The 23,496-nt window shown below is 42.2% G+C and overlaps 1 protein-coding gene across 1 annotated transcript in view; it reads right to left on the minus strand.

Annotated features, from left to right (window-relative positions):
- mrps5 (mitochondrial ribosomal protein S5) overlaps positions 1–23,164 on the minus strand; it is a 39,481-nt gene extending 16,317 nt beyond the window's left edge. Inside the window, exons 1-6 of the mRNA XM_033613759.2 lie at positions 23,083–23,164; positions 21,859–22,011; positions 17,517–17,642; positions 16,907–17,020; positions 14,816–14,935; positions 11,159–11,193 (exon numbers count right to left, since the gene is read on the minus strand). Of these exons, the coding sequence (XP_033469650.1) occupies positions 11,159–11,193; positions 14,816–14,935; positions 16,907–17,020; positions 17,517–17,642; positions 21,859–22,011; positions 23,083–23,131 (597 nt within the window). The 5' untranslated portion in view covers positions 23,132–23,164. The remainder of the gene's footprint in view (positions 1–11,158; positions 11,194–14,815; positions 14,936–16,906; positions 17,021–17,516; positions 17,643–21,858; positions 22,012–23,082) is intronic.
- Between the last annotated feature and the right edge of the window lie 332 nt (positions 23,165–23,496).

A 23,496-nucleotide genomic window follows, 5' to 3' on the forward strand; every position in this document is an offset into this window, starting at 1 on the left:
TAAATTTGCTGTGGTTGTGTGGTGGTGGGTGGGTTTTGTTTTCTGTTTTGTCGATCACGACAAAAAAACTTAAAATACTGTGGTTATTTCCGCAGCTGCAGCTTGTGGTGGTGTTGTACTGACTTCAGCTCCATTGTAAGGTGGTGTTATAACACCATTCCCCCGACAGCGCATCTATAATTCTACACAAACACAGGAATATGTAGTCTATATTTACACTTAGGAAGACAAGTGGTAATAAATTCAACAATATCCATTATTCAATATTTATTTATTCTGTAGAAAAGATATGAAAGCAAACATGACTTTTATTACTTTGGAGATAAAAAGCCTTGCAGCTCATAATATGAGTGTTTGTGTGAAAGACGAGGGGAAAATAAGTAAGAGAAGTGAATGAATAAAGGAAAAATAACTGCGTGAGAAATTGAATGGACAAAAAGAGACAGAGAGATTTAAATAAAAAGAAAAAATCCCTTTATACAAGTACTCAAAGGCAGTGTTGAAGTCAAGACCACCTAAACTGAGACCAAGCCATGAGTGAGACCAGAGTGTATCAAAAGAGAGTCAAAGACGTGATCGGTGATAAAATGTGGAGGATGCAAACAAGACACTCTTCAAATTGATCTGAAAGATCCACGCTCCCATAAAGACACACAGAAAAAAAATTAAGATTCCTCTTTTATCGCCAGATAAACAGTTCATGTGTCAGGGGTCGACCGATATTGGTTTTACAGGGCCGATATGGATACCGATTATTGGTAGTTAATGAGAACGATAACCGATATTTGGAACAGATATGCATTCACAATAAAAAATGAAAATCTTTCTGTCAAAATTAAGAATTTGGAATATAATAAACTTACTATACCAACACAAAACTTTGTTTGCAAATATTTAATTAACTGAAACTTTCAACATCATCACCAACAAATTCTCAGCAACTATTTTTTATAGAATTAAAATCTAAATTTAAAAAACAGATAAAGAAAGATAGCTTCCTGAGGTAAAGTAAAAATGAATAAAACTAGAGTAAATATAATAGATCCTTTCAACATCATAATACAACAAAAGCACAGAAAGCTCCTAGAAGCATCTCTTATAAAGAGACCCCAAAAATTCTAGTAAAAAGCTGAATAAAAATAGCAGTAGGACTGCCAAATTCTCTGTGTTCACCAGCATAAACGTTGAGAGCACGCCTCTGTTCCAGGACTGAGATACATTATTAGCTTTCGCTTCATACATAATTCCATTAACAGTCATTATAGTGAATGCTGCAGGGTAACGTTATCACTGCAACAAAGTTCATTATTCCGGCATTTTCAGCGGTGAAACTGGGAAACTGGGCAGGTTTGTCATTACAGAAAGAGCTTACTGGATTGTGGTGTTTTTGCAACTTCAGTGTGGAAGACTGTAGTGTTTTTAACTTCGGATATATCTGCTGCCTTCGAAACTCAGTGCTGTCAACTCAACTGGAGTCTTTCCCTCTTGCCACTGATGTCGTCTCTCTGTGTGTATGTCAATGACACCAAGGCTGCAGTGTCGATTGGCTATTACTTGTGTAACGTCAAGCCAATCAGACAGTACTATGGACGGGACATTGGTGAAAGAGTGATGAGTGAAAACAGACCAGAGGGAGATCATTAAAATAAAACGCTGATACAGATACTCCGCAAAATGCCAAATATCAGCCCCAATAATCGGCCAGGCTGATAATCTCTCTACCCCTAACGTGTATATAGATAAGCATACCTTGAGAAATGTCTTCAGAAATAATCAAAAGGCATTGCAGAGGTGAATTTTATGTACGGGAATTTACTCTCTATAAGCAAACAAATACAAACAAACAATAAGGAGCTAAAATCAACTGAACCATCTCATTCAACCCTTATTCTTTGCACAGGAAATTTAGTGATGTCCTTGCAGTTGTGGTTTTGAAATACAATCCTGACTCCTGTTTCTCAGACACCGAGACGAGACAAGAGTAAAAATGTGGCCCAGTCCCAGACCAAGAGACAGAGACTTTCAAAAAGTGATCTTGAGACCAGTCTCGAGACCGAAACCAGTCAACAGTTACACTGATCCCTCCGTCATCTCCTGGCTGTGAACAAAACACCTCCCAAAGCCAATTTACAGCGGAATATCTCCCTACTGTTTGATAATGGGCATGTTTAACTCTGGAGGGGAGCTGCAGGAACTTTTCTCATTCTAGCTATACAGGATATTTACTTGAACATGCACATCCTTGTTTTTGACAGAAAAACAAATGTCTTCACCTAAAACCCCACAAAAATAAACATGCTAATGTCTCATGCTGTAAACAAAAGGGCCGCCCCACCCTGTGATATCAGACCCAGGTCTTTTACGTGTCTGCTTGCATCTACCGCCTCGTGTTTCTCTACTGGCGGCCTGCGCAGGGACCACTGGCAGCCTTATGAGGACTTTATCTGGGCCAAGACACACAGTTCATCTCAACGCTTTCATCCCTGCCAGAGAGCAGCGAGCGAGTGACAGAGCAGTGTTGAATTTGAAATTTAGCTGAGGGAACTTCAAAGTCAAGATCTGCCTTCAGCTCCACTAGTTATGTAACACACATCTCAGTAAAGGATTTATAACTTGACTGGAGGGGCCACAGCAGAAGGATTGGGGTCAGGGCAGCAAACACCAAAACACTGAAAACACAAACCCTGCAGGACACACACACAAACACACACACAGTTATGTGATTCTGTTAGGTCCTAATGCAAACCCCCACAAATTTTCTTATATACATAGCTTAGATGCCAAATATATAGATATACTGCTGCTATATTCTGCTTGCACACTGACGCTGCAGGCCTGTATAGAAGGGCAGTATAGGGCAGCACATATCTTTATTGCTGTCAAGGAAACTCTCCGCCTTGGCAACAATCCTGACCAGATGGGATCTCAAACTCTGTTTTTGTAAATCAAAATCCAACAAGTTATTAATTCTGCTGTTTCACTCTGACTTGCAGCCAGTCTCTATCAGATGTGTGTGTAAAAGCCTCCAGCCATGTTGAGCTTTTGGCTTCACGTCGTTATTTTAGGTGGAGATGCAGCAGTTTTGGCGGAGCTCTAGCGGCACAGCAGATGGGCTGAGTCTTTCCTCCACCGGACGAGTGACAGCATGGCGGTGGGAGGACGCTTCTAGCTCGCTCTCACTTCTGTTTCATCTCTTATTTTCTCAATCTGTTGCTGCGTGTCTCTCTATCTGTATCCGTCTATACGCTGCGGTGCAGGGGAGGAGTTTTCACCACATGGAACCAGAAGGCGCTGCGAGAGCACAAACCTCCGCTCAAACACATCTCTGACCCGCTGTGGCACAACTACACATCATTTCTTTCACTTGGATTTAAAGTTGACATCTTCACTCTGGAAACACACTGAATAGTGTAAAGATGTTATTTACTGCTGCATGACTGAAAGACTTCTTCCACACACGGCTGCACAGGACACATCCTTTCTACTGTACATCCATTTAAACTGAGCTCAATGTCCTTGCCTTCAGCCTTCTTATTGTTACGACCTGCAGTGATGTTTTTGTGCATTAAAGTTCACTGATTCAAAAATATTTTTATAGTAACTAGATTCCCACTTAGTATTTGAACTGTCCACGTCTATAGGGTAACACTGTAAACAATGTTTCAGTAGATCCCATATTTCTTTCCTTAGCTTGTGTAGTAAAATTCATTCTGACTGTGATGCAACTACAACTTAGCTTCCACTGGCCGCGGCTGTGCTGCCTTCTGGCTCTTCACAGCTGCGGCGCTCCAGAGCCCTCCGCAACAGATACGCAGGACTTCTATTTTTGCCGGACGCCAGAGCACAACGCAGCAATTCAGCACGGAGCAGATCGTGCGGGGCAGGAAGTCATGCACAGAAACAAAATAAAACATTCGGTTAATTTTCAAAATAAAATACACAGTGTTTTCCCGGCGGATCATACTTCCCTGCACTACACCTTGAAAATAATGGGCGGAGGCAGGCCTGAAGTCAACAGGTCAGAGGTTTTCAGACGTCATTTCACCCCGTTGACACCATGGACGAGGAGATGTTAATCATGAAGGTACACCGAGACGTCTTCCTACTACTCCTCTGGTTTTGTGGTTCTGTTTATAGAAACTACACCTTGTTATATCGTGCGATTATGCGTGAATTCGCGAGATCTCGTGGGTCCTCGTGACTCCCGCTGTCTATCTACGACAAACGCGGGCCGCCTGGGTGATTCTGGCCGCCACCTTGGTTTAAGCGTGTGTGTGTGCATGGGGGGGCGTTCAGATGTAGCGTCTTTTGCGCGCACAAACCCATTACTTTCAATGTAGACGCTCGTCATGCGCGCTCACAACCCAAAGTGACGTTGTAGCGGCACACATTCAGTGCGACACGCTTGTTTTTTTGTCCAGCGCACATCTCCACGGACCTGCTTCTCCCTATGGTGTTGTGTCAGATCCCAGTTCCCCCTCAGGCTGTGTCTCTCCTACGGCTGTCCTGTGATTTTCAGCCTCCTTTTATATTTAATAGAGGGGGGGCAATACCTGACAGTAATATTCTCAGCTGTCAGGATGTGTCTGCTGTAAAGGGTAAATATAATCATAGAAGGCTGAAAATCACAGGACATGTCTGTTCTGATTACACAAGTCAGCAGTGTAAAGCTCAAGCATGTGGGGTCCTCCTTTCATATTTAATAGGGGGGGGGGGGGGGGGTATCTAAATGTACAGCTGTCAAGATGCCCCCTACCACAGGCCTTTGCCACCTTGGTCTCGAAGAAACTCTTGTAAATTCTACGTAATTGTGTTTAAGCACCTGTGATGTGTTGACAGCTAGAGCTGTATCTGATTAAGAAGAGAAGCATAAGACTGAAAATACATTTCTGAGCCAATGTGTGTTGATTCAAATGATCTCACAAACTGTTGTGTAAAAGAAGCTTATTATGACCACTGAGCAGAGAAACAATCACGACGGCTCAGGATCCCGTGTATCAATCAGGCAAATGACTTAGAGATGTGTGTGAGTAAACAAGAGAAAACAACACAGACAAAAATAAATTTAACTGATGTAAAACGAGTCTAAAGTGTAAATGACTATCTTACAAGAGAACTCGCAGACAAAAACAGATTTGATTTCTCATATGTAATTGAAAGAACTGTTTGTTGGCAGTTTAGAGTCAATTTAAGAGGATATACAGGCTTCGTGGTGAATGAGCTCTTCTTGTAAATTTAACAACTCAATATTGTTTAATGAAAAACATCACCGTAAACTACGGCGTGTTATAAATGTGCAGTTTAGTTTCACCTTTAATGCATTTACAAACCATCATGGGCTTAAAAACTACACAAGAACACGAGTAAAACTTTTAATTTTGCTTATTTTTTATTACATCATTTCAAGTCGTTGCTGAAATCTAAGTACATCAATATAGTGTTCCTCAATTACGTTCTGTAAAGTGCGCCTTAATGCAAACTATCTGGGTGAGCTTCAGACCTAGACTTGTCTTGCTTTGGAATCAGCGACTTCTTCAATTTCTTCAAACTACATAGACAGATGAGAGAGGCTGAAACTTTAAACAGCCCGACTCACTACTAATTTAATGCTTTTAACAGATTAATAATCGCACTGCATTAATGGTCTTTATGTGAATTTCACTTTAGATATTAATTTTTGTACGTGCCTCTGCGATCTCTGCTTGGCTGTTAAAACACACAACATCTAATCCAATTGAAAGTTCCTGCAAAGTTGCTCCGATCCAGCCGCCTGTCTGTTTACTTTCCTGCGAAACTTTCAAGGTTGTTGACTTCAGAGAACGAGAGAGAGGATAAAAAGAAAGAGACAAAAAGCCCTGTTCTGACACTGACAACGGTCCATCTCTGTTAATGAAATCACTGAGTCCTGTCCAAGTGGCTGCTGCACCTGGAGAGAGGCCATGAACATCACTTCTCTCTGTGTCGCTGTAACTCTGCCCTCCTTTTCTTTACTGTTACCTCTGCTCTCTGTCGTCCCTCGCTCTCGTCCTCATCTCTCCGAGGTCCAGCTGATTGTAATTCTTACTGGGGCTGTGCCAGAGAGTCGACCTGATGGAATTATGGAGGCTGTGGTGTGTAATGTTATTGAATTGGATTAAATCATACATTATGGTATTTTTCATTCAATGTTTATCTGTATTCTGCTCTTGCATGTCCTCACACACCTCTACCTAAACCTGTGACTGCTACAAAGCTACTGTGTCAAACATGTTAGTATTTCTGGCCAGAGCAAAGCTGGATTTATTGTCGACACAAGAGCAGCATCACGCTTTATATTCCCCACAATACATAAAGATTATCTGCCACCATACTAGGCTGTATAAATAAAACTGAATTGAGTTGAACTGAATATTTTGATCAAAGTTATTTGGATTTACATTACAGCTCTGATCAGGGGTGACCCTATATGAACCTGCATAGTTACTGTCCAACCTGAGCCCGAACCCAGGCAACAGTCTTGGGCCGGAGCCTGATTAAAAACTTGAATTTTAACTTTTTTAAAAAACAAAATTCCTTAAACCACTTCTCCTCCTTCTCTTACTTATATTTCAAGAGTCTGTCATCAGCTCCTTACGTCCTGTGTACTACAATTCTGGCAGGTGTGTCTGTTTTCGAGTGCACATGGCAGTCCACGGAGATGTGGCACGCAGATGATGATCACCGCTCTCCACTGCATGTTACGCACATCACTGGGGAAGCAGAGACAAACACTGCCAACTGAGCAACAAGCGATAGATTCCATGCAAAAACAGCTTGAAAATCCGTCATGTTGATGCTACTGGCAGCCGTCACACAATACAATAGTAAACAGTGCTGCAGAAGGCGCTCCTTTTACACGTCACAAGACCCACGGCCAGTCCGCCAACCCATCCAGATCCCGTCCATCTACGTCCCAACCCTCATCTATGGTCACGAACTCTGGGGAGTGACCAAAAGAATGAGATCACAGATACAAGCGGTGGGAATGAGTTTCTTCCGTGAGGTGTCTGGGCTCAGCCTTAGAGATAGGGTAAGGAGCTCAGACATCTGGAGGGAGCTCAGATTAGAGCCGCTGCTCCTTCACGTCAAAAGGGGTCAGTTGAGGTGGTTTGGGCATCTGACTAGGATGCCTCCTGGGTGCCTCCCAAAAGGTGTTCCGACCACGTCCTACTGGTAGGAGGCCCCGGGGCAGACCCAGAACACGCTGGAGGGATTACATATCTCGTCTGGCCTGGAACACCTTGGGTGCCCCCAAGAGGAGCTGGAAAGTGTTGCTGGGGAGAGGGACGTCTGGAGTGCTTTGCTTGGCCTGCTGCCCCCGCGACCCGGCCCCGGATAAGCAGATGAAAACGGATGGATGACCCACGGCCAGTGCGTCATCAGAAAAGGACACACCTTAGGGGTAGCCCGGTTTTCATGGAAACATAATCCCCTACGGCGCTGAGCTGACAGGCCTACTTCAAGCCTCAGGGAATTTTGAGACATTACAGCTCACCCTGGCCCCAATTAAATTCAGGCAGAGAATCAAAGCTTTAATTTCTACATAAGTTCTTGTGATGAAAATATAATTCTCTCCACAATTATCACACCTAATGGACACACACAGTCCTGCACTGGAAATATTTCACAGAATATGCAATAATCTTTTTGGGTACCCTAGATTTTAGAGGTAAACATTTGTTGATACAGTGAATATGATTAATTTCAGAGCGTGTATTGTAAGGCTGGTTATCAGACCTCAACATGTTTGTGGGAAACTGACTCAAAGCGAGGTACGTTAAAAATACTGTATCACCTTTCTGAGCAGTATACATCACTCCATACGTTCTGAGAATGTTTAAATTTTTGTTTATATGAATTAATGAATACCATTAAATCTGGATTATGTATTAGAGCAGGTTTAATGACTGATTAATCTTCCTCGCAGTTAATGACTCACTGTTATTGTTAATGACACAAATCAATCAGTCCTGCTCTGCTGCTTCTCTGTCTCACCTTCTGACTTCTTAACTCCCTCTCACAACTTTTCCTCCACCTCGCTCACTTTCTCGTCCACTCTTCCTCCCCTCCCTCCTCCTCCTCCTCTCCTCTTGTTGGATGTGTTCACTAATGGCATGCCGCCGTCATCGTCCTTGGGAGACAAGCCTTTTATTCCAGTAAGCCCTTTTCATTTCATTAGGCTGGAATTTATAGTGGCGCACACACAACCAGACACACACCCACACACACACACACACACCCACACACACCCACACACACACACACACACACACACACACACACAGGGTACACTTATAAAGGGAGATGGCACCATTAAAGCTTCAGTCAGTTTCAAGGGGGAAGCCTAATGTCTGTGACACCACTCTTATTTATGCAGGCAGGCAGGAGGGCTGGGGAAGACTATCAATGTGACGCACACACAACCACACAGACACATGCATAATCTGCTACTGTGTGTATGGAGTAAAACAGATGCAAATAAAAAGAGTTAAAGTACATAACCACATGAAACACACACATGTGAAAACAAGCACAATCACAAAGCAGCTTAGAGCTGCTTTGTGTGTGAGCATGAGCGTGTGTGTGTGTGTGTGTGTGTGTGTGTGTGTGTGTGTGTGTGTATGTGTGTGTGACCTTGTGGCATTACCCCATTAGTTTAGTACGGGCAGTCCATTAGTGCTAATTGAATTAAGGTAAAATACAGCAGGACGGATGGAGAATCTAAATGAACTGGGTCTGTCCATACAGCCGATCTTATCTCACAGCAACTCAGGATTTAATCTGTTTCAGTGGCACGAGGGCTCGAGTGTGTTTCGGATGTGGGCTCAAGACCGGATCTGGTTCATTACTCGGCCGCAGTGTTTTAGTTTGTAGATTTAATTTTTGTTAAGCTACGTGATAACATGTTTTCAGCACAGCTCCTCTGTATTTTAGTGAAATCTAATAAGTCCTCTGCATTCAAAATGAGATTTTTTTCCAAAATGAAGCATCCATAAGTGTATAACTTATTAAACATGCAGATTTCTCTCTGGGTCTAATGAGGTCTGGAGGAGCTGCGTGCTGTGGAAATATTTTATGAAGAGCAATTAGGTGCCGTATATTCCTGTTTAAAAAGCCGTCTACCTCTTGAGTGAACTCCACTGCTTTAAAGATGATTTTTATCTACTTCATATAAAACAGATGCAAATGTGACTTTTCAGAAATTACATTATTTGACCTCAGGAAGCACTAAACCGAACATTTCATTAACCATCTTATCTCCCCACACAGCAGCCGCAAAATGACATGAAGTTTAGTGCTCAACTGCAGCGATGCTTGCTCAGCAAATGTGCCTCCAAGACCACCCATGTGCACACACCACACTGGATTTTCCACCATTTTTAGTTTCCTGAAAACAGTTTCTCCCCTCCCTTCTGCATCATTATTCTGTACAGTCTCATCTATTTAGAGCACTGATTCCCGATGACCAGGCCGAGAGCCAGTGCTGGTCTGCAAAGAGGTTATCTGACAAGAACCAGTCATCCATCCACTCCCTCCCAGATTATTGTGTAGCTGCTGGTGATGATGTGTCAGTGCTGTGTTCACAACTTGTTTCTGCTGCTTCAATAAGTCAGTGATTGCAGGTCTAAAAATAATTTGTCTTCTGTCACAATAAAGTGAAAAGATTTTATTCAAACCGTCATAAAATGACTTCTCTCAACTAAAACTGAATTAACATTACTGGAGGTTGGGTGCGCCAGATTGGCAAACTTTTTATTTGTTTGGTTTTCTTTTTGTAAGTGTCCCTTGTTTTGTGGGTCTATGAAAGCAGCACAGGAGGAACTATTTATGAGTTTTAATTTTTTTTCTTCAGCAGCAGTGTCTTAAGTTTGAGTCACTGGGTGGAAATCAAGAAACCAGAAGAAAATCTGTTACTGCCATTATACAGGTTAGACTCAAGCGGCAACCTTGGGGCTGAAAAATGAGGCCAAGACATATGTAAGTGCTAAAAACTGCAGTTCCTATAATGGCCACATGAGGCTGGCTACAGGAGTGAGTCAATCCCCGTAGACCCCCATGTTAAACTGTCCAACTTTACAGCAGACATAAACATGTTTACAGCTTGGTAAAAATGTTTTTTTTTGGTCTATTTAGCTAATTTTAACATTCATGTCAACTACACAAGTTAAGATTTTTTTTATAACTCATCTGTTTACATATTACTGAGGCTTAAAGCATAATTAAGGGCAGTGACAGGCTTCGCTACAGTCTATGAGTGAGATCCACCCCCCACCCCTCCTGCTTCAGCAAAGTCTGCCTTGTGTGTGTTTTCCCCTGTCTGTCTGTCTACTGTGTCTTGCAAGTCCTGATGGGCAGAGCTGAGTGCGTGGCAACTGGGAGCACCTGGCCAGTCTCGCAGTGGCAGCTTACTTAAGCCTGGCTGTGCAATCAGTTCGCTCTCTTCCCCTCATCCGACACCATGTTTTTGTTTAGTTGGCTTCGGCCTGGTTATCAGTTTGTATTCTTCAACCTACAACACCTTGCACACATCACTCACTCATCCATTCACCTGCCAACACACTGACACACAGATTATCTTCTGTTAATAATAACTTTTTAGCTGATATCGTGTGTGTCTCCCATTTTTGTCATGGCCTTTGAGCTGGGTCATGCCGAATTGGGGGCTCGTCCGGGAAAAAGCAAAATGGTGACAGCTGAAATGCTGAACTCAATGTTTGAAAATGGAGGTCCACAAATCCCTAGGTGACGTCACAGTAACTACATACATTATTTCTTATACAGTCTATGGTTTGACCTAATGCTGGACCACAGGTATGCGGTTTCCATGTGAAGGCAGCCAGCTTCATCTAAAGTAGGCTGGGAGAACACTGGTCAACACTAAAACAAGAAGCTGTTGTTTCAAGAAATAGAGCACTCTAGTTCTGCATGAATTAACGAACAGATGTTTCACTTTCACTGTGTTTGGCTCTCTGCTGCTCTGTCTGTGCCCAGAATACACTCTGCCACGACAGAGAAGAGACAGAGACACAGCTCCAAAAATAGAAAATCTATATGTGGCGGTAAATGCTGATATTGTGGCAGATCACCACAAATAAATGAATTTGAGGGAAAGCCCAACATCGACTGGTAAGACACTCACCTCAATGACACGAGAATCAAAGTCCTGATAGGTTTCTGTGGAGAGAGGGAAAAGAAAAGAGGAGTTGCTATAAAAAAGCTTTTACACACAAACACATTTTGGCACAGGCACACAGACACTCTAAACAGATTAAACCAGGCTCCTGCTGGCGTAACAAATACCCAGAAGCCCTTGCAGCACCGCGACAAGTTGACACTTCTCATTGTCAGTGACCTCTGAAGGATGTTACTCTCCCAACAGCAGCCTGTTCAATTCTAACCAATTAACAACAAACAAAGGAGAGCTGACTCAAAGGCTCCAAGGAGAAAACACACACACACACAGAAACACACACACCTCAGCTGGGACATTAGCCCACCATCTGTAAGAAACCAAACCTGATCAGAGGCAGGCAACCTAGTTACAGCTCTCTGCACATCACATTCACTAGTCCCTGTGTGCACCTCTGTGTGAGTGAGAGCGACAGACAGTGTGCGTGTAAAAGACAGTGTTTGTACATGGTTGAAACAAGAGAAAGCGAGTGTGTTTCATGGTGTGAGAGCTTGTTAGCACACTGACAATAGAGGAAATATCAAGAGGAAATGAGAGAAGGAGAAAGCTGAGGAGGATGCAAAGGAAACGATAAGCGAATAAGAGACTCAATTCACAAAGATGGAACAAGAAAATGTGCTTTGTGACTACAGAGCCTCATCCCTCCACTGTCAGCAGTTTGCCGTAAATGGGCTTAACTCAATTCCGACAGCAATGACCAAGATTTAAACGAGTAATAAGGCTGGGAACAGGAGGCCGACGGCTCTGTCGGTAAATCAGGTGGAATTAACCAGGTGTTCCTCAGGGTTTGTAATGAAGAGTTGATTACACACCTTTATGGGCTGCAGAGACTTTACAATACTGTTTAACATTCAACCTTCAAAGTCTCTGATATAAGCCCTCCTGTTAGAGGAGGCAGGGCTGAAAAGATGGGGATGGATCTCTGCAGTGTCGATACGCTTCTTTTCAATACTATATTATTTCTACCACATAACAGCCGAGGGCTATATGGATTTTCCTGCCATCACGAGTCACAGTGAAAAAGGTTGACTGTTTGTTCTTACTAAATCACACTCAGACGAACTCACAGGTTGACTGAGGTGGTGTCACAGGATTACAGTGTACCACAGTATTTTGAAATCCTGAAGGTATGACCCTCAATACTGTCAAAAATACAGATGCTGCTCTTGTTATTTAACTGATACGGAGAAGCAGTATTAAAGCAATGTACTGTAGTGTACATCATGCGCCACTAGAGGTCAGTCTACTGGTGGAAGAGGAAGCTGAGCTGAGGAAGATGGCGACTGTGGGTGGTGGGGATAACGTTAAAGGAGAACTATTATGCTTTTCCTCTTTTCTGACCTATACATGTTGTTACAATGTTGCATACTCGTGTTAAACGATGCCAACATGTCAAATAATGAGGTTCGTGCATTTGGAAGTGAGGCTGCAAGCTGTTTTGGATGGCTCTGCACGCTGTGTTTTACAGTCTTTTTTTTTAAACAGTGTAGTCCGTGTGACGTTAATGCGTGCCAGACTTACTTATATGGACATGCCCAGGCATGCCGGCAGCGCTCGGCAGCCCTTCGGAAGTCCTCGGGAGTGTGACCAATCACAGCGGAGTGGGCTCGGCGGGAGGTGAGGGCCGGGGGGTGAAGTAAATTACACAGACCGTTTTCGCGGGATGCAGGAAATACAAGGAAGCAGTGCAGCGAGAAGCATAGCATCCTGAAGATCTATAAAGCTGTGTGTGCAGGTAATCGTGTGTAGCTGCTCTATAGGAGTCAAATACAAAGGCCCGAAAATGAGTATAATAGGTCCTCTTTAAGGGACTGCAGAGAGAGACTAGGTGCTGAACCAGCATATTCTCGCATCTTATTTGGTGAATTAAGGTATTTATTTTGATTGTTGAAACAGTAGAAAGACAAACCAAGATGTTTTTGGTGAGTTTTGTTTCTGCCAAGTCTGAATGAAGTGAATTTTACGATGAGATAACAAGGTAATCAAGCTAATCTTAAATTGGCAAAAGAGAAAAATGTGAACTTAGAAGGCGTACAGTTGTGATTTTCTGTTTAAATACTAATATAGGTGTAAGAGCATTTCCTTTCTCGACATTTTGAGACTTTTTCTTTAACTAAACTAACTGAGAGAGCTTCACTTCTCTTCTCCAAACTTGAGCAGTACACGAGAGTCACACCGGAGCAAAGATTGCAGACCTCCTGTAAAATGCAGCACAAGAATGGGGGATTGCCGTTGCAACAGACAACGCTTGCCATTCAGTTAGTGGGACACTAGCATGTGAAGTGTTTCACTCGTGTTTAATCTGGCCTCAGAGAGGCTGTTAAATCTGCCAGCAGTTCAGTTTGTCAGGTGTCTGCAGCATTTCTGACAGGTTTTATGACGGTGTTGGTCAGCCTGTCTACTTTGCATCATGTTTTGCTGCAATAAAAATGATTAAAGTCAGATGAACAGAGTGAAAACTTTATCTTACATTTACAATTACAATTATTTACAATTACAATTATTTGCATTTGGGAAAAAAAGGTGATATATCACAATATATTGTACCGCAATACAGCAAATAATATCATATCACGACCTAAGTTTGTGATAATATCGTATCGTGGGTCCTCTGGTGAATCCCATCCATAAAATACAGTATTTAAAAAGAAAATAAAGATTGAAGTGAATGCCAACCACATATGTATCTGCAAACTCATTAGCCAAACTCACATGACTTGCTGTTCTGCAGTGAAGTTAAAAAAAGACGACCAAGAGTCTACAGTCATGCTAACAGCTCTGTAAGGCTACACACTGGCATGTCCATGTTCAGCAGGTCTAGTGTTTACCAAGTTCAACCTGTTGTTTTAACGTGTTAGCATTCTAATGTTAGCTAATTAGCTAATAAGTTTATAAGATAAGTTTGTATCCAATGTATTGCATAAAAGGGCATTTTAATTCATGGTGACACTAGATCAAAAGTCAGATGTCTATAAAATGCAACCCATCCAATAATTGGATTCTAACATATAACATCTTAAATATGGCAGAGAAACAGTACGGTCAATTAGGTTTCCTGTCCAAGAACTGAGAAGAGAAAAAGACACAAGTGTGTGGGAGGACAGGGATAAATAGAGGACGTGATGGAGGAGAGAAAAAATAGGTTGAGGGGCAGAAGGAGAGAAAGACTCAGGGTAACACTGAAAGGGAACAGACACAATGACAAAAGAGATAGAAAGGGACAGACAAAGAGGAGAAAAAGGGGGCAGAGAGTCGAGGAGGGGGAATTTAAAAAAAACCGAGATAGTAGAAAAGAGAGAGAAGGAGAGTTCTGGGGGAGAAAGAGAGAAAGTGCGACAGTGAAAAGAAAGAGACTTCCACGCAGCAAGAGAGAGATGTCTTTCTAAATTAGGAAATTGTCCCACTTAACACTTTGGTCACATTCTCATCTTCATCAGTCCTAATGAGCCACCGTACTGGCCTGTCACTGCCTCTCTCTCTCTCTCACACTCACTACAGTCATCTACGACTGGACTGAGACATATGAATCTGACTGAAGTGTTGCAAACACACACACATATACACACACAATACTTACGTTTCTACACTGTGTGAGTGTTACTTTACCTCCGTTGGGTCCAGGGTCAGGGGGGCCCAGGCTGAGGCCCCCCCAGGAGTTTCCCGTCCATCCTCTTTCCCTCTTCACCTTCATCTTCCTCTTCCTATCCCACTCATCCCTCTGATGCACTGCACAAAGACACAACCAACATGTTTAGCACTGACGCCATGAGAGCACACAGGGGCCATTTCAAAGAGCACCACATGACAAACATCAAAGGTGCGATCTGTCATTGTCAAGTCAACTGTGTAATTACTTTTAACAAATGAGATCACAGTGGAGACAATTTGGCAGCGTCTGTCTCACACCGATGGTGCTGTCGGTGCTTCTGGTTCTCAAAATTAAAGGTTCCCCGCGGAGTTTCCCACCTCGCCAAGAGTTATGGAGCTGTTTTGTTTATCTTGAGGACACACATGCGTGTGCACGTGAGTGACACTGACACCAATGTTTCACACTTTGCCACTGATCAACAGGTGGCGGTTACAGCAGAGATATGCTGCAATGTGCCAGTAAAGGGAAAGTAGAAGACCGCAAGCTGGTAAATGATGCTAGAATGGATATTTGGGAGGGGTGGGAGAGGGACGCTCAGTTTTGCTGTGCTGTGATTGGTCGTTATGTCATCAGTTGTCCATGCGGGTAGTTAACACAAAACTTTATGGTTTATAAACTCTTACATGACTCATATATGTTTAGTTGGTAAAAAATCTGGAGGCTTTACCAGGGCAGGAGAGTAATGGAAAAATAAAGTGCACTTGTATAGCGCCTTTATAGTCGTCTGACCACTCAAAGCGCTTTTTACACTACGTCACATTCATCCATTCACACACTGGTGGCCGAGGCTACCATACATGGTGCTGCCTGCTACTCAGTAACCATTCACACACTCTCACGCACAGATGGAACAGCCATAGGGAGCAATTTGGGGTTCAATATCTTGCCCAAGGATACTTCCACATGTGGACTGGAGGAGCCAGGGATCGAAGCTCCAATCTTCCAATTAGTGGACTACCTGCTCTACCTCTGAGCTACAGCCATCCCAAGAGGCAACAGGTAAGAAGAGCCTATTGGAAGCTCCACATCCAGGGGTGTGAGGACACTGAAGGAGAGCTGACAGCAGGCATTTAGCCTTGGGCATGGACCCGGCAGACCTCCCACCTTCCCTCTGGTTCTCCAGCATGTTCCTTGGGCCCTGGTTTGACTCTCAGCTGCCTGGCTCTATCCCACAGCCCCAAAACAGCCTCGGGAAAGCCCCGCTGACACAGGCTGTACTCTGCTCCTCCGCAAGAGAACCAGAGGGAGAGCAGGGAGTCGGTGGGGTTGATGCCCACGGCCGAGGGCCCTTTGTCGGCTTTCCTTCAGTGTCCACATACCCCTGGATGTGGAGCTGTGGACTTTTTTTTGTGGGAATTCATGCATGCTATGATTTTACGAACATCATCTCTAGTCCACACAGTGGGATCTATAATAATGCGTCCCTCCCGTCTCTCAGGACCATCCATTCTAGCATCAAGCCCTGTAAATAGATATATAAACAATGCTACATTTAAATAACTGAGGATCAACTTTACAAACATTTTATGAGTAGGAAAATACACACACAGCACATTTTTTGTACCCCTAACAAAAACACACTGAGTTTTGATGAGTGACACTGAATCAAAGCATAACTTCTGTTTACAGGAAAACTCCACGGGGCTCCTTAAAGACCTAATTTCACATATCGTTGCCTCAGTGTAGCTCTTGAAAAGACTGTTTTACAGTAAAATAATCGCTTTTTTGCTTTGCTAAAGAGAACAATAACGTTGCAGGTCATTTTTCCATTGTGCTGTCGGTCTTTTAAACATCTACCATTACTAGAAACTCAGACTTTTGTTCTGTAGCTCTGAAAAAATCAACAGTCTCTTCATGTTTCACCATCAGAAAACGGACAATTCATGGCATCAGTGATATAAACTCGTCGCAGTTTCTAATAAGCGAACGTGTTTCTAAATTCAAACAGGTCTGTTGTGTTTCTGTAGCAGTAAGTGCACTGATATTGGCATTTATCATGTATGTTCAGAAGTGTGCTGTTATGTCTTCAGTGCATTCTGTCTCTGTACCTAGTTCGGCTTGCACCTCCTGCTGCTCGCTCTCGCCTCTTCGTCTCACACTCAGCAAATTCCCGTCCTTCGCCACCGGAGAGTTCAGACCAGGCCACAGAAAACCACCACGACCTGTGGGATGAAGACATGGACAGAGAACGAGAGAGAGGAAAAGAAAAATATATATCACATCTGTCTGCTTGTATGTGTAGAACTGAAAGAGCATCACAGCATTAATTTGAACTGAGCGCCATATTTGGTTTGCAAACATCTAACAAATACATTTAAGGCATTTTTTATAAGCTTTCCACTTTAAAAGACAGATGAGTGGGGATCTTTAAAGATAAACTGCAGATATTTAGTTAAAGTGAAAGCCGAGGAGAGGAGAGACGGGCTGACACGACTGTGACACAGACTGAATGAAGACTGATAGTGACTCTTTAAAGAAAAGTGAAAACAGGAGAAAGAGGACAGACAGAGTGAATGAAGGGTAATTCCTCTCCCTAGTAGAGCGGTGTAATTATTAACTTTAACTAATGAATATTCTAGTGTGTCATGTCCATCAGTGCTGCAGCACACAACTTAACAGAAAAGACAGAAACAAATGCACCACAAATGAATGTCTCACCTTCGCCAATGATCTGTCCTTTGTACAGGTCTCGCTTCACTTTGCGTTTGGTTCTCTTCCCTCGGCCCTTCCTGGCTCCTGCACCGGACTCCGCCAACACGCCTTTCCACAACTGCTCAGCCGTCACTGTAAACACACAATACAATTACTTCATCAGCAAGCAGTGCTGTAGCTTAGCTCTCAGCTCGAACAAAGGGCATCAAAGAACTGAAAAACTACAGAGAAGAATGATTTATAAAGTCAAACTGCACATTCACAACAATCGGCAACATCAGGAGCTAAAAAATGAGTCCAACACAGACGTGCCGATGACTGCAGTTCCTCTAATGGCCACTTGGCTCCAAGAGTGTGTCCCCCATGTTAAGCAGCTCAACTTCACAGCAGAAACAGATATGTTTACAGCCAAAACGGTTTTGGTCTCTATACCTAATTTCCCTGTTCATGACAACTATATGCAGGGTGGATTTTTACATTACTCACTCACTTTCATTTCATTAAATAATACATGATTAAGGGTGTGGCCGCTCTGAGCGACAGGTTATCTGGGGATATTGTCCTCGGGCTCTCACTCAGATCCACCCCTCGCTCCTCCACAGCTTCACCCTCTCGTTCAAATGTTCTTCTTGCTCCAAAAATCCAAGATAGCGCCATAATAACTTCGTCCATTATTTTTCACACAGTCCAGGATTCATAACCAGACTTAGTAAAGCAGAAATGTTTATCTGTATCATGATTTTACCTTTTACAATACCGTAAAACTTCAATTAATATCCTGAGCTATTATTTGCTTTAGTCACTGAAACCACAGCCTTTCAGACAACACTGATAATCAGCAAAGATTTTACAGACAAAAATTTAAACCACTATGAATATTACTTGTTTAATAATCAGGCTTGAGATAATATAACAATTATGAATCATTATTTTGCTCTAGCTCCGACAGACAGAGCATCAGAGAGAGAGATAATTACGGCACCTGGCATATTGACACAACACCACTTTATCCTGTTAAAACAATACTCATAACTTGGACTAATTTTTATAACAAACCCTTTTGATTCTTTTGATCTAAAGACCCTTACAGACTAAAGGAATACGAATAAATTACAGGTTAATCGAGGAATTGACACATAATATGAGGTAGCCAACAACCTGGTTTTAGACATCTGAAAAAAACAGACTTCTAATTGAGACAGACGTTCATTTGTTTTACAGTAAATGTGCCATTTTTTGAATTTTAACTACAATAAATCACAGCCACATAATCCTAATTACTGTAGAGCTGCAATAATAAATAAATCAGTTGATCAATTTTATACATTTATGTTTCATTTTACAACTTTGACTTTGTGTAAATTGTTTTTCAAGAAAACACTCACTGCTTTCCTTGGTCGTACATTATACCAGACATAATATTTTTGGGTTTTGGATCGCTGGTTGGACAAAACAAGACCTTTAAAGGCATCACCTTGCTCTCTGTCATATTGTTATTGGCAATTTTTATCTTTTCAACAAACAATTCATTGATTTAAGGAGAAAATAATCAGCAGATTAAGCGACAACGACAATAATCGTTAGTTGTAGCCCTAAATGACTTAAATTAAATGAGATCTATGACACGAGTGGCAGCTGCTTATTTGCTAAATTTGTCATTTTGTACATTCTTGTAAAGAGAGGGATTTTTTTTTAAAATTCCCATTACAAATCTCAAAAATTCGACTAGACTAATGTCATCTGGATGTCTGTTTCTCAGCTGCTACACCTTCACATGAGTGAGTTTAGCTCCACTCTTTAAGCCAGAACACTCCACAGTCCAACTTCCTATGAATGTGATTCCTGAGGCATAATGCAGCTGAATTTAGGCGTCCCATTAAAGCCAGCTGGTCTGAGGATGTATGGACTCTGGGGGCTGTAAAGGCCAGGAATAAAGATGTCCAACAGGTGACATATGGGATAGCCTTGGGACTGTAATTAAAATACAATAAACTCTCAGTGTTTGCAAAGGCCTGGCACCTAAAGTGGATCTAGAGTACTGCAGGCTCACTTTAGCACCTGCAGTATATCCACAGATTAAGACGCCGCACATCAGTAAAAAAAACACTGCACAATAAAAGTAAATTGAGTAAATATTTAAAGACTCTTGGTGGTGAAATATGAGCTCAGATACAGAGTCAATTAAAAAGTGACAGGTTGTTGGTGTTTGAAATGTGTGTTTGTGTGTGTTTGTGTGTGAGTGAGACATGTTGACAGACACAAAGCATCAACTTGTCTGAGAAACAGCGAGGCAGTGACTGTAAATGAACAAGACAGAAAACAGAGGAGTTAGGGACAGACTGAGAAAACAAGGGAGAGAGAGAGACAGAATGTATGACAGCTCCATAAATGCCCATTTAAAAGACTGTCATCAAACTGACATGTTGTCCAAACAAGCTCTGCTCACATGCACCTGCATCTGCTGATGAGAAAATCATCCAACAAAACCTACACGGCCAGCAGAATGTGGACACCCTGACAACACGTCCTTATGTGGCTGTTGAACGTTTCATTTCAAAACAATGGAAATGAATACGCTGCTGTAACAGCCTCCGCTCCTTCTGTGAAGACTTTGCTCCAGATTTAGGAACCTGGCTCCCATTCGGCCACGAGAGCTTTCGTGAGGTCAGGCACTGATATCGGGTGATAAGGTCTGACTTATGGTCGTGGTCTAGTTCATTATAAAGCTGTCTGATGAGGTCAGGACTCTGTGCAGGCCGGAAAAGTTTTTCCAAACCAGACTGGAAAAACTATTTTATTACAGACCTGGCTTCGTCCATGTGGGCATTGTCATTTTGAACCAAAAACCAAGCCAATTTGCCCAGGTTTCAGAGGGTTAAGATTTTCTTTCGGTGAAACTAAAGCTTCTAGCCAAAACCATGAATAACAGTCTCAGGTTGAAAGTATGCAAAACTTGTCACGCACACACACAATTCAGGCCGGCATTCTCCACCACCCTTCTGCTGTCTGCAGGTTACCATTTTCAAATTCCCCTTTGCTACAGGGAGCTGCAACAACCTCGAAGCTAACAACCACACATCCTGAAAATGGCAGGTCTTGAAGATCTGGATCGTGCAATAAGACATGCCTGCTTTGGGGCGTCGGTGGCTTAGTGGTAGAGCAGGCGCCCCATGGACAAGGCTGTTGCCGCAGTGGTCTGCATTCGACTCCAGCCTGTGGCCCTTTGCTGCATGTCACTCCCTCTCTCTCTCTCCCCCCTTTCATGCTTGTCTGTCCTATCGATTAAAGGCCTAAAAGCCCCAAAAAATATCTTAAAAAAAAAAAAAAGAAGACACGCCTGCTTTGCTCTCTCAATGAACTGTTGTAAAGCTCTACAACAAATTAAACAACTTGTGAACGCAGCTCAGAAAAGCCCCACACCATGTAGCAGGACTCTCATGCCTGATGTTGATCCATTTTCTGAACTATAGTCAGGCTTCACCTCGAGGGCACTGAATATCAAATAATGTTTGCAGGTTTTTTTAATCCCTAAAAGTTGAATCACACAGTCGACATACGTCTGTTACCGTTTATTGTGGTGTTTTCTTTTGCGGAGACATTTCATTGACAGTGCTCTTCTCCACAAGTGCAAATGTTCCACCAAAATAAGCTCCATCCAGTTAGTCAGTACGTTTACATGCATGCAGTAGTCGAGCTAAGCTCATAGTTTGGCTAATCAGTCAAGTCGGACTTCTCGTCTTGTCTGAGTACACATGCAGAAGAGAAAACGGAATTTCTGACCAAGTACGTCTGACTCTGCCTCGATAGGTGGTGCTGTGTCCTGTTTAATATAGTGCGTATTGAACTAGTTCTGGTTGACCCGACGAACTTCAAAATGTTTAGCTCCTTTATCTGTCGGAGCATGAATGTAGTTTCCCGGTCAACATGGTGTTTGTTTGTTCGTTTTTCCGGGAGTTACTGCACTCTCCTTCATCTTCTGGATGAAAGTCCGCGAAAGAAAAAGTGGAGCATGCGCAGAATGCAGAGTGTGGCTCCAGTCGGACTAAGTGGAAACATGCAGCAATAGTTCGATTTTCAATTAGTCTAGCTACGGATAGTCCAATGTCAGTCGGACTAAGCTGTTTACATGCATTTAAAAGTCCGGTTTCAGAAAAATAATTTTCATGCACTGTGAACTAAACTGGGCCAAATAACTAGAGGAACAACATACAAATTTTGCAATAAAGGATACATTGCCAACTGCTTTTCTGTGTCAAGTGACTGTGTAAAATAAAAATGGTTAAAGGATAGTGGGTTTAGGCCATGACTGACCAATTATGATGTTATAACTACAACGTCATAAACTTACACTTGTTGAAGAAGCTGCCGTGCCTGGTTTGCTGCCACGCTGTCACAGGGAGCAGGGGGACTACAGGATTTCTTTGGAGAGAGACAGCTGAGGCTCGGCTCGCCAACTGGGATACCTGAACGACACCCCCTAATGTACGGAGCGGTGCTGTGCCTGAAAGAGAGAGGGAGAGGGAGAGAGGGAGAGAGAGAGAGAGAGAGAGAGAGAGAGAGAGAGAGAACCAAAGGAGCATGTATTAAAACTGCATTATGTGCATAACACCAAGTAAAAACACAGCTATCAATACACTCATCACAACTGTTTTAATATGAAAGCTTTCCCCTTTAATGCCTGATTTGTACTTTGTTTTATTTCCTTTTGTTCTGTTTTTGCGTCTGTACACACTATTTTTCTTGGCTCTTAGCATTTTTTTTAAATCATTGTAATATTATTGATGTCTTAGTCTTATTTGTTGTCTTATAAGTGCTGTAACAACCGCAAACAACATGCTTGACCAATGTGCTGGTACTTCAATTTAAAAAATATAACGATATATGAAAGGATCATACTGTTATAACACACACAATGCTGAATTTGACTTTTCATTTAAAAGAATAAAAGATAAGCAGCATGAGCAGCCTCCCAGGTTTCTCCCTTGGCTCCCACATCTTTCTACCCATTAACACAATACAGAAGAGGGAGACAGTGAGAAAAGTAAAGCTTGTTAAAGGTTGATATTTCTCTTAAACAATGTGCTATTGTAGCTTGAAGTGTGCCGAATTAAAGCACAAACTCAACTATAGCATAACTAGTCTTTTATTACCTTTTCAACGCCGTTTACTTTTACTAACAAGCAGGATTACTTTAAATCGACAAAACTTCGAATGAACTTTGGTGAGGGAAACACACGCACCGTTTCTAAACTATCTGGGGATCATTTCCTTTTATCTTCAAGGATGACAACGACTTTAATCAACACTGATGTATAACTTACTTTAAAGACTGAAATCTTATTCTTAACTGCATGTAAAACATCCTTCTGACTACTCTGACATTAACGTTATATTCTAGAGGTGCCTCATTGTGACAGCCCTGCAGCAAATACAGGCTCGTCCCGGGTCAGTAAACACAGCTGACTGTAACCAAACAGTCACTTATAAACATACATAAGGTAAATAAACTCCTATATACACACTGAGCTGTTTAAATGAAGCTGTGAAGGAAGAGAAAGGAGAAATAATTCACCTCCGATGGTGATGCGGAGGGCACAGCACAACCGTATGGACGCCGCCATGTTGGAATTACGAGGGGTCCTTTAGGGGACAACAAGGCGTCTAAACTATGCCTGTTGAAAAATGGAGGAAGATTATAGAAAGACCAAGGTTATGAATTTTCTTTTTCGTTTGTTATTATTTAAATGTTCACATAGCGTATTATGTAGGCCTATTTTTTTTAAAAAAAATATTTTTTATGTCCTCCTCTTCTTCTTCTTCTTCTTCTTCTTCGTCTTTTTTGGTAGTACTTTGTGCAGTTTGTGTACCAGTTATTGTTTTGTGTATTATTATAATACTATCACAATGAAGGCTAAAATAAATAATGAACTTTAATTATAAATAACTAAAAAAATATTAATTAATCATTAAATTCTAGAGCATATTT

This window comes from Epinephelus lanceolatus, chromosome 17 (assembly GCF_041903045.1).
Source record: "Epinephelus lanceolatus isolate andai-2023 chromosome 17, ASM4190304v1, whole genome shotgun sequence".
NCBI lineage: Eukaryota > Metazoa > Chordata > Actinopteri > Perciformes > Serranidae > Epinephelus > Epinephelus lanceolatus.